At 43.4% G+C, this 17,722-nt stretch overlaps 1 protein-coding gene across 6 annotated transcripts in view; it reads right to left on the minus strand.

The window, feature by feature from the left end:
* Nucleotides 1–1,376, minus strand: part of SELENOI (selenoprotein I) — a 42,855-nt gene extending 41,479 nt beyond the window's left edge. For 5 of the 6 annotated variants that reach the window (XR_007135193.1, XR_007135192.1, XM_047782471.1 and 2 more), the window contains exon 1: nt 1,191–1,376. Coding sequence is in view for 4 of the 6 variants with exons in the window: in XM_047782471.1 (XP_047638427.1) it covers nt 1,191–1,247 (57 nt within the window). In the remaining 2 variants the exon portion in view is untranslated. The remainder of the gene's footprint in view (nt 1–1,190) is intronic. The other variant, XM_047782470.1, reaches the window with a different exon arrangement.
* Nucleotides 1,377–17,722: the final 16,346 nt, after the last annotated feature.

Raw genomic sequence — 17,722 nt, forward strand, 5'->3', positions numbered from 1 at the left:
AAGGAGATCTGAGTAAAGGATGGACTTCAGTTCATAATAATGTGTAAATATTGGCTCATTAATATAAGAACATATACGAACATATACATACACACCATACGAATGTCAGACGTTAATAGCAGGGAACACCCGGTGTGGAATACGTGGGAACTCTGTATGAAATAGCTCCACAATTTTTTCTGAAAATCTATTCTAAAATATTCTAGAACAATTCTAAAATTAAAAGATGAAAATATTTTTTTTTAATTTAAAAAAAGATGAAAATAAAGTATAGGTGCAGGGAGAGGTAATGGAGCCACCTTTCCAGTTTCGGCTGAAAATGACACAACATACAGGACCTGATTTTTCACCGCTTGGTGAATCGGTGAGTGAAAGCGACATAGGTAGCAAGGATGAAAGGCTACTGCTCGGATTTCAGGCTTAGACAACTGACTAGATGGATAGTGGAGTCATTCACTGATACAGGTGCGGTGGAGGAGAACCGCATTTACTGGAGGCCCATTATGGACGAGGCGCTTCTCGAATTCTCGAAATCATTTTGCACCGTACGGACTGTGATTTGGCCCAGAGCCAAATCAAGAAATGCGATGTGGGCATCAGGTTTGGTAGCAGGTTTCTATGTACTCCAAAGCCCGCGCTCTTTCCACTACACAGTTCCAGTTCCTGCCCCCGTGCCCGTTTACTTCACTGGCCGCCCCGGCGCCTCGCTACTGGGAGTGGAAGAGAGCGCATCAGCAGTATGGCCCCAGCAGTCACTCCCCCTCCCCGGGCCGCGTCTGCCAAAAGATTCTCTCCAACCCCTAAGTTGTAGGCAAAAAAGGATGTAGAAACTTCATGAAAATGAAGGCAATTAAGACGCCGCAGAAGAGATCTGCATCACCTCTCAGAGGACTAAAAATAATAACAACGAAGTGAAGCAGCAAAGGGAATTCTCACGCTCCACTCTCGCCGAGTGGTCTCCTAAGGAAAAGGCAATCCCCCGGGAGGGTGCCGAGTCAGAGTGGCGGGCCTGGGGTGCTCCCACGCACCCCGACCCCAAAGCCTTAGCACTCGGGAGGACCCCCGGAGAAACTCCCGCCAGCCTGCCCGGAGCCACGCGGCACAAGGTGACACGGACCGCACCGGCCCCTCAGGCGCCTAGAAGAGGCCGGGACCAGCAGAAAGAGGGGCGTCCGCGGGGCCCGCTCTACCTTGTACTTATCAAAGCCAGCCAGCTGCTCCGGGCTCACGTATTCGTAACCAGCCATGACGATCCGAACACCGAGCGCCCACTCGGCAGCGACTCTCTGCGACAGCGTAGGGAAGTACGAGCACCACACCGGCTGAACAAGACTGGGAGGACCTGGGCTGGCAAAGGAGCTGGGAGAGCAGAGCTCCACCCACCGCGCAAGCGTAGCCGCCCCGGCCACTTCCGCCGGCTCCCAGCGCGCAAGCGCAGCCTCCACTTCTCCCCGCCTACCGAGGGAGGGTCGCGAGCCCGCTCACGCGGTCCCCCTCTTCACGCAGTCACAGTCCAATCAGCGTGGACCGCCAACCACCAAGTCCCGCCTTCTGGGTCTCCTCGTCGCTTCATTCGCTAGCGTCAAAATTGGTGAGTTGAGGTAAGGCAAGAGGGGAGGTGAAAGGTCAGTTTCCCAGGAAACCTTGCTCTTCGCCCCTGGGTAGTGTCAGCGATTAGGTGGCAACTGTGCCTGGTTGGAGACTTGGGGATACCATTTTATTCTGGGGGCGGGGAGTGGGGGGTGGGGGTGGCGGGTAGGGTTGCATGCGAACCAGTTCGGCAGGATCTCAGTTCCATCAAGCAGTAAAGTAAAAGCGGAAAAAGGGTCTGTGCCCAGTCAGCTTCGAGCTCCTGGCACGGTGTGCTGCACCCAGTAGGAGCTTTGCGAACCTGATTTTTCTGTAGGAAAGCCATTGGGAGGCTCCATGGGAGGATTTGTGCAGTTGGTAAAGGGGCGTGAAAAGGCTTTGGAGACAAGCCCTTTGGGTCAGCGTTCTTTGTGAACCTTGGACCGCCGCGCCACATTCCACTCTATCACTCTGTTCCAAATGAGCATTGCTCATGCCTCCCGACAAGATAAAAGCACTGATCTCTGAGTCTTTCGACTTTCTGTCTTCTCAGAGAGTCGCTGCCGAGTACGTTTACCTAAGTGGACCCGATTGTATAAAGAACACTAGGTAGATGGCTAGTATGTGTCAGTCTAATAATAAAGTTTAATAATGGTAGTAGTTCCTACCATTTATTGATTGTCTTCGATGTGGGGGATTTTGCATAGCTTATCACCAACCCCTATAACACTGAGGTGGGAGGCATTTTCCCCATTTTGCAAATCAGGAAGTCAAAATTCAGAATATCTAAAGTGCCCAGGATCACTTAATTACACAGCTCTGAAATAGTCAACCCAACAGGAAATGAGGTCTTAAGTATTGAAAGCCACCACCTACAAAAGCCTCTCAATCCGTCTGGGACTCTGAGAAAGGATTACTTTGAGATCCCATGTTTTTAACATTCATTCATTTAACATATTAATTGGGAGCTCAATATATATATATATCAAGTATATTAAAGTTTAAGATTCTTATGAGGTAATAGATACAAAGCATCTGTCATACTTGGTACTTAGATGATCAAAAAACTTGGGTCTTATCTTCACTTGCCCTAAGGGAAGGATTTGTATCTTAGGTACTTAATTTTCCCCACCTCCCATAGCCCAGCGGCTTGCAAATATGTGGTCAATACATTTTGTTGACTAAATGAGCAAAGAGTTCATACGCTGTGAAGTGCCCAGCTTTGAAAAGGACATTGGAAATGTGAATCTCCCTTTAATTTTTTTTTTTTTTGTCTTTTTGCCATTTCTTGGGCCACTCCTGCAGCATATGGAGGTTCCCAGGGTAAGGGTCAATCAGAGCTATGGCCACCGGCCTGCGCCAGAGCCACAGCAACACAGGATCAAGCCGCGTCTGCAACCTACACCACAGCTCACGGCAATGCCAGATCCTCAAGCACTGAGTGAGGCCAGGGATCGAGCCCGCAACCTCATGGTTCCTAGTCAGATTCGTTAACCACTGAGCCACGACAGGAACTCCAAATCTCCCTTTAATTTAAGAAGGAAATTGGCTCCGACGAAAGGAAAACTATGAAACCACTTCCTTGGGCACAAAAGTATTTCCTTTGTACTGGTACTGTATTTAAATCCCTTCTGATAAAACTGAATTGAGGGAGTTCCCATTGTGGCACAGTGGCAACAAATCTGACTAGTATCCATGAGGATCCAGTTCAATCCCTGGCTTTGTTCAGTGGGTTAAGGATCCAGCGTTGCCAAGAGCTGTGGTGTAGGTTGGAGACGCAGTTCAGATCTGGCATCGCTCTGGCTGTGGCTTAGGCTGGCAGCTGCATCTCCCATTCAACCACTAGCCTGGGAATTTCCATATGCCACAGGTGAGGCCCTAAAAAGACAGGAAAAAAAAGACACATTTCTGATTTTGTAACATTTTTTTTCAAAAGCAATGTTTTTAAAAGAGCAACTTTTAATTTTGTGAAAGCAGTTACAATTTGCTGCCTCTCTTCTGCAGAAGGTTGTAACAAGTTTGAATCAACTATGAGTCAGTCAGAATTTCTAAACCGAAACAAAACACAGAACTTTGTTTATACTTTGACATCTGTCACATACTGGCTGTGTGATCCTAGACAACTTACTTCACCTAACTTTATTCTCTTTTTTAAAGAGTAGGCCTTAAACTAAATCTCTAAGGTTCTATTCATCTGTGAAACTTAATTAAACTATATTATTGGGGGGGGGGGATGTGCCTGGGCTATGGGATGGAAATCCTGTGAAATCAGATTGTTATGATCATTATACAACTACAGATGTGATAAATTCATTTGAGTAATAAAAAATAAATTAAAAAAATTAAAATTAAAAAAATAAACTATATTATTTAATTTCTCTAAGATGAAATCAGCTGATCTGTAAAGTCATCATAATCCTTTTTTTTTTTTTTGTCTTTTTAGGGCCACACCCTAGGTATATGGAAGTTCCTAGGTAGGGGTTGAATCGGAGCCATAGCTACTGGCCTACATCACAGGCACAGCAACGCCAGATGCAAGCTACTTCCACAACCCTTGGGGCAAGGCTGGATCCCAAACCCATATCTTCATGGGTACTAGTCGGGTTATTAACCCGCTGAGCCATAACGAGAAATCCAGAGTCATCTTAATTCTTGTTCTACCTTATTAAAGCATGTGACATAACATGGCATAAGCCTGTTAAATTAACCCCATGCAAATATAAGACTATTTTTCTGAAACTCCATATATGCTAGCCCTGGGTGAGATTTACCAAGCACTCTCACCTGGAAAGAGGAAACTATGGAGCAAACAAATTTGCCTTTGCAAGTAAATCACCTACCTGTCTCCTCTTTTCCTGAATTCCAGAACTTTATCTTGCGAAACAAATTCTGCCCCTATTAAACACCAATTCCCTTTTCCACCCCCACTGCAGGCCCTAGCACCCACCACTCTGCTTTCTGTCACTTTGGTGAATTTGCCTATTCTGGATTTTATAGAGAAAAGATATCACACAAGGTTCATCTTTATGAGTTATAGCCACCGCAGGATGGAGGGTACTGGCATTTCCCCTCACTGTACAAAAGGGGAAACTGGGGCACAAATGGGTTGATCACACCACTAGGAAAACATGGAGCTGGGATTTGAACCCAGGCTGTCTGGTTCCCTAGTCAGCACAGAGGAAGTCAGGACAGATGGCAGGCTCAGGGCCCCGAAGCTGTGTGTGGGGGTGAAATGAGACCCCAGGGACTGGGCGCCATTCCAGGGCAAATTTATCGCTAAGGTGGCCCAGAGCTGCCAGGGACCACTCCCTGTTGGCCTGGCTATTCCCTTCTATACCCTGTGCTGTCTCTTCCTTCTGCACCACGAAACTGAGCATAGTTTGTTACTGCCTTGCTTCCCTGGGCTGCCTCCTCATCCATTGAAGTTTATCTCTTCTTTCTCCCATACACCCAAGGTCAGGCTTTTTGCCCTCCAGAATGATAATCTGATAATCGTAAAAGACGTTTGTGCTAGAAACAATATTATCACCTTGGTAATATATCCTGGGGATGGAGGGGATTGATTTCATCCCTAGAATTCCTGTTTCACTTAGTCTGAAGTAAGAAGATGTCTTCTCAATGGAGACATCTAGAAAATCGGGAGTTAGGACTAATAGTAATAGAGTTAACAATTCCAATCTAATTATTAAAGCCATAAAAATGGGCACCTTTTCCCAAGGAAGCCTGCGTACAGATACTGATTTGGTTTTTATTTTTAAACAATAATAAAGCCTCATAAACTCTGGTTCTCAAAGCAGTTTGACATTTCCCTTGATCATCTTAACAACCCTGCACCGTGGCCGGGTAGTTGTTCTCATGGTACAGAACAGAACAATGGAAGAATTACATCTCTTGCCCCAGAGTTTATGATACAAGTGGAATAATAGCACGGGTCATCAAACTTTTAATTGAATAACTTTTTTTTTTTTTTTTGGTCTTTTTGCCATTTTCTTGGGCCACTTCTGCGGCATATGGAGGTTCCCAGGCTAGGGGTCGAATTGGAGCTGTGGCCACCGGCCTACACCAGAGCCACAGCAAACGTGGGATCCAAGCCGTGTCTGCAACCTACACCACAGCTCACGGCAACGCCAGATCCTTAACCCACTAAGCAAGGCCAGGGATCAAACCCGCAACCTCATGGTTCCTAGTCGGATTTGTTAACCACTGAGCCATGACAGTTACTCCCTTAATTGAATAACTTTTTCACTGCACCATGCTTCTACAAGTTACCATGCTAAAATATTAAAGAAGAAGAAAAAGAAGGGAGGAAGGAAGGAAGGAAATTCACAAGTTAGTTTTTAATCACATCTGGAGAAAAAAAAAAACCTAGGAGAAAACTCAACAGAGTCATTGTGTTGCTTATTGTTTCTTAAAAATGATATTCCCTGGCTAGAGTATACCTTCTTGGTTTGGATTTTGCCCAATTTTTGCTGTATTTTACATTTTTCAAAAATAATCCCACTATGTATAGAGAACTGGGAGTTCTCTTCCTGGCGCAGCAGTTAATGAACCTGACTAGGATCCATGAGGATGCGGGTTTAATCCCTGGCCTTGCTCAGTGGGTTAAGGATCTGACGTTGCCGTGAGCTGTGGTGTAGGTCAAAGATGCAGCTCGGATCCTATATCGCTGTGACTGTGGCAAAGGGTGGCAGCTGTAGCTCCAATTTGACTCCTAGCCTGGGAACCTCCATACGCCAAGAATGCGGCCCTAAAAAAAAAAAGCAAAAAAAGAAAAACCAAGACAAGCAGTGTAAAGTTTCAGAGGGACCTAGGGGTAAAATAAAATTCAGACTCTCTATAAACTTGCCATTCTTGTTCTGAAGATGAGTGATTATTTCTATTTTATATCCATTATTCATGAGCAAGACTTAAATAAAAGGAGAATTATTACTTTGTTAGAGATTTCAACAATTGATATATTTATTTGACACACTGGAATGCAAAATAAGAAAATAAGACAATTATAAAAGATGCATTGTCCCTTTATGGTTACTTAGGGCGCTATTTAGTTGAAGAATATTACTCAGACTTTGCATAACCCAGATTTTATAATGACTTGGTGAACTGTTATAATATTTTTTCTTTAAAGGATTTTGGTTTTGCTTTTTGTTTTGCTTTTTAGGGCTGCACCCTCCGCATATGGAAGTTCCCAGGCTAGGGGTCAAATGGGACCAGCTGCCAGCCTACACCACAGCCACAGCAACGTGGAACCCGACCGCGTCTGCGTCCACACCACAGCGCAGGGCAACACTGTTTCCCCAACCTGCTGAGCAAGGCAGGGATCGAACCTACATCCTCAGGGATACTAGTTGGATTCGTTTCCTCTGCCCCACAAGGGGAACTCCTAAAGGAACATTATTTTTAACAACCTGATCTCACCAAGTTTTACACTGAGCAAAGTCTTATTGTCAGCATTCTTTTAAGTTCTAGGGGTGACCCAGAAAGAGAATTGATACCTCAACTGCACGCACATCCTTCTTCCCATTATTACTACAGTAAAGTGGAAGCAGAACCCTAGGTAAACCAAGTACAAATCATTCAGATGGGTAGCCTTAGAGCCAGCACCCCTGTCGTGCTTCTCTCTTTATTCCTTTTTGCCTCATCGAATGTTATATCTGCAAATATAACCACATGTCACCACTAAAGTTTGATCATTTTCATCTCCATGAAGCTTTAAGATCATTGAGGCTGAGATGGATGGTTATTTAATTTGAGTGGAAGAGAAAGATACTAGCAAACAAAACAAAACCTAAGAGGAGCAAGCGAGTAGGAAAGTTTGCTGTGATCTGTTTTCCTGGAAGAATCCTCAAAAACCTGGGGCAGGGGTTGAGGCAATAGTTGCCAACATCGACATCTGCTACGTAAGGCTTTGAGATCTTTCCTGATACGCCCAAGGCTATGCAGGCTGCTTGACCTCCAGCAGACGTTAAACAAGATGTACAAATATGGAATAATGAGTAAAAGTAGCAACATCATTGTGTCTTCATGTATCCTTGGTGAACATGAGCTGTGCCTCAGATCCAGATCCCATGACAGACCTTAGAGGCACAGAGTTGGATAAAACATAGACTCTGCCAGGGAGGATGTTATTGCCACACTCAGCGAATAACCAGTCTTTTATCCAGTGTGCTGGCTCTTCACAGATGCCCTCTTTCTTCCTTCCTCCTCTCACTCATCCTCTCACCTTTTAAAAAATTCACTTCACTGTTAATACATGAGATATTTTGTCTTAGATGGAGAATTGACTTAACGACAGGAAACAAAAGGTTGGAATCAAAAGAAAACTCCGTAAGTAAAGGCTTTAAGATTTCAGGAGTTCCTGTTGTGGCTCAGCGGTAAGAAACTTTACTGATATCTGGAAGGATGAGAGTTCAATCCCTGGCTCCACTCAGTGGGTTAACCGTGAGCTGTGACATGGGTCACAGATGTGGCTCAGATCTGGCATTGCTGTGGCTGTGGTGTAGGCCGGCAGCTATAGCTCCAGGGCAACCCCTAGCCTGGGAACCTCCATATGCCATGCATGTGGCCCTAAAAAGCCAAAAAAAAAGACTTTAAGATTTCATAGGGATTGACTTAATATTTTGACGAATAATCTAGAAGGTGAAGTGCAGGAAACACTCTCTGAACATACTACTGACACATGGCTTTTCATGAGGAAATTGGGTATCAGTAGGCATAAGCCACAAGAAAAAACACCTTTAAAAAATCGAGCAGGAGGGAGTTCCCTTTGTGGCACAGCATAAACAAATCCAACTAGTATCCATGAGTATGCAGGTTCAATCCCTGGCCTCACTCAGTGGGTTGGGGATATAGTGTTGCCGTGAGCTGTGGTATAAGTCACAGACACAGCTCGGATCCCACCTTGCTGTGGCTGTGGTGTAGGCTGGCAGCTGTAGCTCTGATTCAACCCTTAGCTCAGAAACCTCCATGTGCCACAGGTGCGGCCCTAAAAAGCAAAAAATAAACTAAAATTAAAAATTGAGCAGGAGTTCCCTGGTCACGCAGCAGGTAAAGGCTTCAGCATTGTCACTGCAGCAGCTCGGGTCACTGCTGTGATGTGGGTTCAGTCCCTGGCCTGGAAACTTCCACACGCCATGAGTGTGTGCCCCCTTCCCCCTGCAAAATTGAGCAGATATGGAAGTGATTTATTGCCACATAACAAATCCCTCCAACCTTGCCTAGAATAATAACCATTTTACTTACTCATGTTTCTGTGGGTGAGAATTTTGGGCTAGGCTTAGCTGGGCAATTCTGAGTCTTGCTGGTCTTATTATTCCAAGAGGGCTACAAGGCCTTTCAAGGCTGAGGCTCAGGTGTCACACGGTATTACTCCTATGTCCCTCTACCAGACGAAGCAAATCACAAGGCCAGCCCAGATTCACAGGAAGGGAAATAGAGTCCACCGCTTTATGGATGGAATGGCAAAGTTACCTGGTTCTGGGTGGAAGGATGGGTGGGAATTATTGCAACCATCTGTGCAAACAATCTACCCCTTCAGATTAGCTGCCAAGAGATAGGACAGTACATTCCATTAGGAAGAGATTCGGGAACCACTGAAGGATGCTTAAATTATTTTAAGGTATTCAGAAAAAGAATGGCGAAAAGAAATTAAATCAGTCAAACTCCTTGTCACAAGGCTTTATGTAGATGCAGAAGCTGTCCCTTACTGCCAAACCTCCACCCAGGTCAACCCTCTCCAGTGTGGTTTCCAGTCTTACCAGCTCCTCCACTTTGCTGCTACATCAAATGGACACTTTCAGTCTTATCTGACTTTTCATCAGTTTACACTGCCTACTGTTATGTCCTTGAAACTTCTTCTTCTTTCATTGCTTTGACTTTCTCTTGTGCTTACGCTTCTCTTTCTGAACCCTGACCCCTCCTCCCAACACACACACACACACACACACACACACACACGATCTCCCAGGAGTACAGAATTATCCATCAATCCTCAACCACTTCAGGCTGTGCTTTTAAAGCTTCTATTCCTTTGCTCATGCCTGGCTAACTCCCTCTCAGTCTTCAAGATTCACCTTAAATTTCATTTCTTCCTTCCAACCTACTCCCTCTTCCCATGACTAGAGAGCGCTTTCTTCCTCCGTGCTCCTACGGCATCCTGTGCATACCTCTTTCTTCAGACTTCCGTGTTATGAAATCATCTATTTTCTTTTTTTGAAGGGGATGCCATGCCCACAGCATGCAGAAGTTCTCAGGCCAGAGATCAAACCCACGCCACAGCAGTAACCAGAGCCACAGCAGTCACAACACTGGATCCTTAATCCACATATCTATTTTTTTTTTCTTTTGACCATAAGTTTAATTTTATTTATTTATATTTTTATTTTTATTTTTTTTTTAATTTTTTTTCCCGCTGTACAGCATGGGGATCAAGTTACTCTTACATGTATACATTTTTTTCCCCCACCCTTTGTTCTGTTGCAGTATGAGTATCTAGACATAGCAGGATCTCCTTGTAAATCTATTCTAAGTTGTATCTGATAACCCCAAGCTCCCAATCCCTCCCACTCCCTCCCTCTCAGTTATCTATTTTTTAGTGCCTACTACTCAAAAGCCCTTGGTAAGCTTTTGTGGAATTAAATTGATATGAGGAAATAAGAAATATTGCATTGCTGGCAGCAACAAGTGCCATAAAACTCTTCATATCCGTTGACCTACTAATCCCATGTTAGACAGATATAATTCCAGGAAATAATTTGAACGAAAAGAATCTTTCTTGAAAACATTTATAAGAAGCCAGAATGCTGGGAAATGCAACCAGCATTCCCAGTGAAATGAAAACCCAAACTGTAAACTATGATAAATCAACATGATAAAATATAGTCATTAAAAGGATAAATGAATGGGTGCATAAGACATAGGGAAAACTCAAAAAATAATAATAATAACAAGTGTTGGCAAGAATGAGGAGAAGTTGGAATTCCTGTGCATTGCTGGTGGGATTATAATATGGTGCAGCCCCTGTGGAAATTGTTTGACAGGTCCCCAAAAAGTTAAAATTACCGTAACACCCAGCAATTCCATTTCTAGGTATATACCCCAAAACTTGTACATAAATGTCCATAGCAGCATTATTCATAATAGCCACAACAGGAGACAACCCAAATGTCCATCAACTGATGAATGGATAAACAAAATGTGTAGATACATTCAATGGAATTTTTTTTTCTGGCCAACCTGCACCATATCGAGTTCGCCGGCCAGGGATCAGATCCAAGCCAGAGTTTCGACCTACACTGCAGTTGCAACCTACACCACAGCTGTGGAAATGCCAGATCCATAACCCACTGTGCTGGGCCAGGGATCGAACCTGCATCCCAGCATTCCAGAAGCACCACCGATCCCATTGCACCACAGCAGGAACTCCACATTCAATGGAATATTATTCACCCATAAAAAGGAGTGAAGGACTGAAACGTGCTACAACATAGATGAATCTTGAAAACATTACGCTAATGAAAGAAGCCAAACATGAAAGATCATATATTGTATAATTCCATTTATATGAAATGTCCAGAATAGGCAAATCTATACAGGCAGAAAATAAATTAATGATTGCCAGGGGAAGGAAGTGAGGAGGATTGGAACAAGTACTAACAGGGATGGGGTTTCTTTTTGGGGTGATGAAAATGTTCTGGAATTAGGTAATGGTGACAGCTCACAACATTGTGAATATACTAAAAACCATTGAAATGTACCCTTTATGTTAAGTGGATTTTATCTCAATTTAAAAAGAAAAAGTGGATTACTGGTGTTACATTGAAAAGCACAAAATAACAGACACCTCTTATAACCAAAAGTATATCCATAACCAGGAGAAAGGCAAAGGAATATCATGAATTGGGTGTTTTAATTAATGGGGTTTTTTTTAATCATTTTAGGTAGTTTCGAATTCAGTACTTTTGAAGGCATTTCTGCCAGAATATTATAGCAAATTGTACAAAGATAAAACTGCATATCTATAAAATTCTAACATACAGTATAAAACTATAAAGTTGTATCATTTTATAAAGTAGGCAGGGCCAGGTCGTCGAGTTAACAGGGTGGTGGTTAAGGATGACCTGTGTTTTACTGGTGCAGAGATGCTCATAGGATTTGATGTAAGCGTCAGGAAGTTACCCATTAGATTTCTCTTCCTAGTTTGGCATGAGAAGAGGAATAGGAAAGGCTACAGGGATAATTTGGGGAAAAGGGTTTGAGGGAGCTGCCAGCAAGTTCTCTCTTGAAAGCAGTAGGTTATCAGCAGAAAGTGAATTAAGAGCTTCTCCAGAGAAATTTGAAATAAAGAATGAAGGCATTACTATGGATTCTGGAGCCCAAATTGCTATGGAGGAATGAGCCTTGCAAATAAGAAAATAGGCAAAAGCCAAAGGGAGAATTAAGTAGGATAAAGCACTGTTCACAAGTAATTTATTTTTAATTCCATCTTTGTACAGGTACAGCCCTTTAAATTTTACAAAGTGCTAGAAGTAAAGACTTTTAGAAATGAAATCTTAGTTGTATTAGAAGAATTAATTCTCTCTCTGGCTGCACCTGCTGCATGTAGAAGTTCCCAGGCCTAGGATCGAACCCTTGCTACGGCAGTGACCCTCGCCACAGCAGTAACAGTGCCAGATCCTTAACCACTACGCTACCAGAGAACGCCAAGAAATAATTTTCTCACAAGAGAAGGCATCTGTGCCTGGGGTCCCTGAGGTGGCCACCACCACTGTGGCTCGGGAAAGGTGACTGAGAAGATGAGAAGGAGCTAGAGCAGGAGGAGAAAGGAGCCAGGTGAGACCATGCTCCGGAGATGGTGGTTCTGGTCCAAGACAGAAGCCAGTTTTCATCTCTCTCTCCTTGTGGCTCCAATAAAATGCAAGTTTTGTAGGGCAGCCTTGTGGGTTGAGGCCACTTCCTTCCTGACCCTGGCTCTTCCTGTGTCTTCCAGACCGGAGATCCTTCTAGGGCCCAAAATAGGGCTGTCAGGAGGAATGCCTGGAGTTCTGCTTCACTTCCTGGAAAGGTCTAGATTATTTCTGCTCTGAGGTGTCTTGGTGGGAAACATCTGAAGTTCAGGAGTGTTTGCTGATTATTTGGATTAGTTTTCCTTTTTCTTTTCTTCTTCTTCTTCTTCTTCTTTTTTTCTTTTTCTTTTTTTTGGCCATGTGGAAGGTCTCTGGCCAAAGATGGGGCCCATGCCACAGCAGCAACCCAGGCCACTGCAGTGACGTCAGATCCTTAACCTGCTTCGCCGCAAGGGAACTCCTGGATTACATTTCTTTTATTTTACATGTTGACACCTTGATCTATCTGAATCTGGTGAGGAGAATTCTCCCTACTTTATGTCACTGAGCAAGTCCCAAGCTGACCTGTGCCCTCCGAGCGGTTCTGACCTGTACCTTCTGTCCTTGTTCATGTGACAAAGTGCTGCAGTGCAAACCAGTGCTCCAGCTCTGGCCTCCCACCCCTTTCACTGAACCTCTCCTAACCAGAAGATTTTCTCTTCTTTCTCTTTCCACACCCCCCCCACCCCCCACCCTCCCCCTGCACCCCGCCGTCTGGGAGCAACCCTCAATGTAGGGTAGGAGCTGGCACCAGTGGGAGGGACGTACCCTTGATGACTCACTTTTACTTTAGAATGGAGATGCTGGGGAGAGACATGCGAGCAAATACCTTAGAATTAATGCAGCCCCCCCCCATACCCCACCCCCACCCCCACCCCCCCGCCCCACGCCTCGTCCCAAGAATCCCTCTGTGGCTTGGAGGGGAGGGCCAGCAGAGGCTTCCAACACCAGATGGGACTCTGGGGGACAGGGCAGAAGCTATTTTCCTGTGTGCATTTTGGCCATTAGACCTCTGTGTGTGTTTTAGGAAGGAAGGGAAGAAGAAGGGAAGGAAGGAAAGAGGGAAGAAAGGAAATAGGAAAAAAGTCAGCACTCATTTTTTTTGTCTCTAAATATTAAAATGATTCAAACTGGAATAAAAAAAGGAGGCATCTGTGTTTTTAAAGACATACTAGATATTGCATCGTATATATATACATATGTGTATATATATATATATATTTTAAAGCAGAGAAAGCATAAGGTTGAGTCAAATGCTCTCTTAACAGTCAAGACTAGGAAAGCTTGGGAGTTCCCATTGTGGCTCCGTGGTGATGAACCCAACTAATAACCATGAGGAATCGGGTTCAATCCCTGGGCTCACTCAGTGGGTTAAGGATCTGGCGTTGCCGTAAGCTGTGGTGTAGGTCTCAGACACGGCTCGGATCCCACGTTGCTGTGGCTGTGGCATAGGCTGGCAGCTGCAGCTCTGATTCGACCCCTAGCCTGGGAACTTCCATATGCTGTTCCTGTGGCCCTAGAAAAAAAGGAAAAAGAAAAGAAAAGAAAAGACTAGGAAAGCTTCCTCATCCCTCTATCTAGCCTCATCATCATTATTATCTGTCTTAACTATCACATAGAAGGGAAAATATTTGATATTCATATGTCCACCACCAGGAATTAATAGAAATTAATCCCTTGCATATGTGCTTCAGAGCTTTTTTGTTTGTTTCATCTAAGGTTCCAAGCTCTGTACCATCTCTTTCTCTTTTGTTCCCAGAGTTAGCCACTGTCTTGAAGTTGTTGTTTATTATTCCTAGTCCTATTTTATACTTTTATTACATATGTTCACATCCAGATTCAATATAGTCCTATTTTATGTTTGTGTGTGTGTACTTAAATAGTATCCCACTGTTTCTAACTTTTTTTTTTCTTTTTTTCTTTTTTGGCTGCACCTATGGCATGCGAAAGTTTCCCAGGGCGGGGATCAAACCTGTGCCACAGCAGCAACCCAAACCACTGCAATGACAGCACCAGGTCCTTAACCCACTGCACCACAAGGGAACTCCCCTAACTTCTTACATTTTTTTTTCATTCAGCATTGTTTGAGGTTGATCCAGGTTGATATGTATAGATCTAGTTCACTCGTTTTAATTTCTGTGTGGTTTGAAAATATGGAAGTATATTGTAAAGCTGTCTACAGTTTGTTTATCCATTCTACTACTGACAGATGTTAGGTTTTTTCCATTTCTTGGGCCATTCTTTATTCATTTATTTAAAACTTTTATTCATTTATTTTAGAGGCGCACCTGCGGCATATGGAAGTTCCCAGGCTAGGGGTCGAATCAGAGCTGCAGCTACCAGACTATACCACAGCCACGGCAATACCAGATCCAAGCCACTTCTGCAGCCTATGCCCAGCTTGTGGCAATAAAGGATCCTTAACCCACTGAGCGAGGCCAGGGACCCAGCTCCCATCCTCACTGACACTATGTTGGGCTCTTAACCTGCTGAGCCACAGTGGGAACTCCTTGGGCCATTCTTTAATAATTCACAGACTCAAGAAAAAAACAATCTCAGAAACACGTACAAGGGAAAAACCACTGCTTTGCATATTTCTTTTTATGTGTGTGTTAAGAGCAATATGAAAAGTTGAGGTTATTTCACATTAAAACTAACAACAGGAAACCTAACGCTTTTTCAGTAAACAACTCCAAAGCAAGGTATGTAGTTTGGTTCATTTTGTGATAGAAAAGGGAACCATAAATACTTTCAGTTTTTAAGTGACACATTTCTCCATTGTTTTAGTATTTTTCAACAAGCTGGCATTGCTTTAATAATCTAAAATCAAAGCGGCTTTCATGTTCTTTTTGTCGGTTTGCTTATTTTCATATTGTCAGTGTAGATATTCTGTTGTTGCCTAAACACCATAGGCTCTAAGCTGAACACTCACTCTTGTTTGATAGGATTTATTCTTTAGCCCTGAGATGAAGGTCCAAACTAATTCTACCTGAGATTTAAGGAGAGAGGGTATACCCAACCTCATTTTTATTTAATTCAGGTATTGTTATTGTGTAATTAATTCCCATTGGCAGTTGTGAGCTATCAAGTGCCCTCTCCCTATCTCATTACACCGATTACACTTGAGGTTGGATTTTGTCCTGTAAAGAATATTTTAAAAGGAAGTACACATGAATGTTCTAAGAATACTTTCGAATACTCTTCAACTGTTATAGAACGCGTTTAGAGAAGTGCTTTTTAAAACTGTGGTGACAATGGTTATGACGGCTACCTGTGTGCTAAAGAGAACAATGTTTGGGGGTTTTGTTTTCTCTTTTCTTTTTAGGGCTGCAGCTGCAGCATGTGGAAGTTCCCAGGCTGGGGGTCAAATGGGAGCTGCAGCTACCTGCCTTCACCACAGCCATAGCGACGCCAGATCCAAGCCACATCTGCGAACTACACCACAGCTTGCGGTAATGCCAGAGCCTTAACCCACTGAGCGAGGCTGGGGATTGAACCTGCATCCTCAAGGGATACTAGTTGGATTCTTAACCCGCTGAGCCACAGTAGGAACTCCAAGAACACTGTTTTAAAGGAACAGATGTGATTGCCATTTTCGGATTCATTTAAAGAAGTATTTAAAAACATATGTAATAAAGACAGATATAAGTGTGTTATGTGCATGCTACTTCGACAAGAGTATCATTTCAAGGGAACTAGAGTAGCTTGAGAGAGAAGGAATTCAGGAAGATGAGCCATAGGATTGTATGAAGTCCTGAGAGCTCCTCCCGGATGTGCATGCAGGGATTTGAATCTAAATAGCCTACCATGGACTTTGAGAATTGCACCAAGACATAGACCATCACACAGGTCCCAGACTGGGTGGCATATATGCGCAGTAAATCTAAAGAGTATCACAAAGGCTTTGAAAAGAGAACTGACATTGAAAACACATTCCACAGTAGATCGGTTAGAACTTGTGACCTGAAACAAACTAGGTCAGTTGCCTGCTAAAGCAAAAATATCAGGCCCCGCTGCACCTGTGCAGGGACGAGTAGGGGAAGTGTGATTGGGCTGCAGTGCCAGAGCATAACCGGAGCTATCTGCCCCTGCAGTGGTGGCTCTTTTTCAGGAGCAACAGGGCAGGATCAGGCCTGGGATAGGGGTGGGGGACTGTAATAATAACAGTAACAAAATAAACCAGTGTTTTCCTGGGGTTCCATGGTGGTCTAGTGTTAAGGACCCAGCATTGTCACTGCCATGGCTTGGGTTTCTACTTTGGCACAGTTTCGATCCCTGGCCTGGGACTTCTGCATGCCTTGGGTGTGGCCCCCCCAAATTTTTTTAAAATAAGATTTTCTATAGGATTTAAATTAGATCCAGGGTCTCAAAACATAGTATTCAAATGTCCAAGATACAATCCAAAATTACTTGGCATATTAAGAGCAGGAAATCTCAAGTTGCACTGGAAAAAACAATCAAGAGACATCAATGCTGAAATGACCCAGACCATTAGAATTATCAGAAAAAGACATTAAAGCTACTGTTATAAAAATATTATGAATAAGTATGAATGCTCTTAAAATTAATGAAAAGATGAAAAGTCTCAGTGAAGAAATAGAAAGTATAATGAGCCAAGTGGAAATTTTAGAACTGAAAAATACAGTAACCAAAAATGTTTAAATTGCTGTTTGTGCTTTGTGTTAGTTTCTTATTGCTGTTGTAACAGATTACTACAACTCCAGTGGCATAAAGCAATACAGGTATCGTAACTTACAGTTCCAAGGGTCAGAAGTCTGAAATGAATTTAATAAAGTAAAAATCAAGATGTAAACCAAGCTGCGTTTCTTCTTAAGACTTCAGGGAAGAATACATTTTTTGCCTTTTCTACCTTCTAGAGGCTGCCTGCATGTTTTGGCTTCTGGCAACCTTTCTTCATCTTCAAAGCACATCACTCCAATCTTTGCTTCTGCTGTAGATCTCCCTTTTTGTTTCTCACATTCCTGTCTGTCTTTTATAAGGACCATGTGATTACACTGGGTCCACTCAGATAATTCAGAATCATCTTCCTGTCTTAAGATACTTAATTTCATGACATATGCACAATCCTTTCAGCTGTTAACGTTTCATACTCATGGGTTCCTGGGATTAGGAAGTAGACATCTTTGGGTGGCCATTCTGTGTACCACAGGCTCAGTAGAAGAATAGAGACAGCAGAGGAAAGAGTCGGTGAACTTGAAGAGAGAGCAATCAAAATTATCCAGTTTGAACAATAGGAACTGAAATGATTA

Source organism: Phacochoerus africanus, chromosome 5, assembly GCF_016906955.1.
Source record: "Phacochoerus africanus isolate WHEZ1 chromosome 5, ROS_Pafr_v1, whole genome shotgun sequence".
Classification (NCBI taxonomy): Eukaryota; Metazoa; Chordata; class Mammalia; order Artiodactyla; family Suidae; genus Phacochoerus; species Phacochoerus africanus.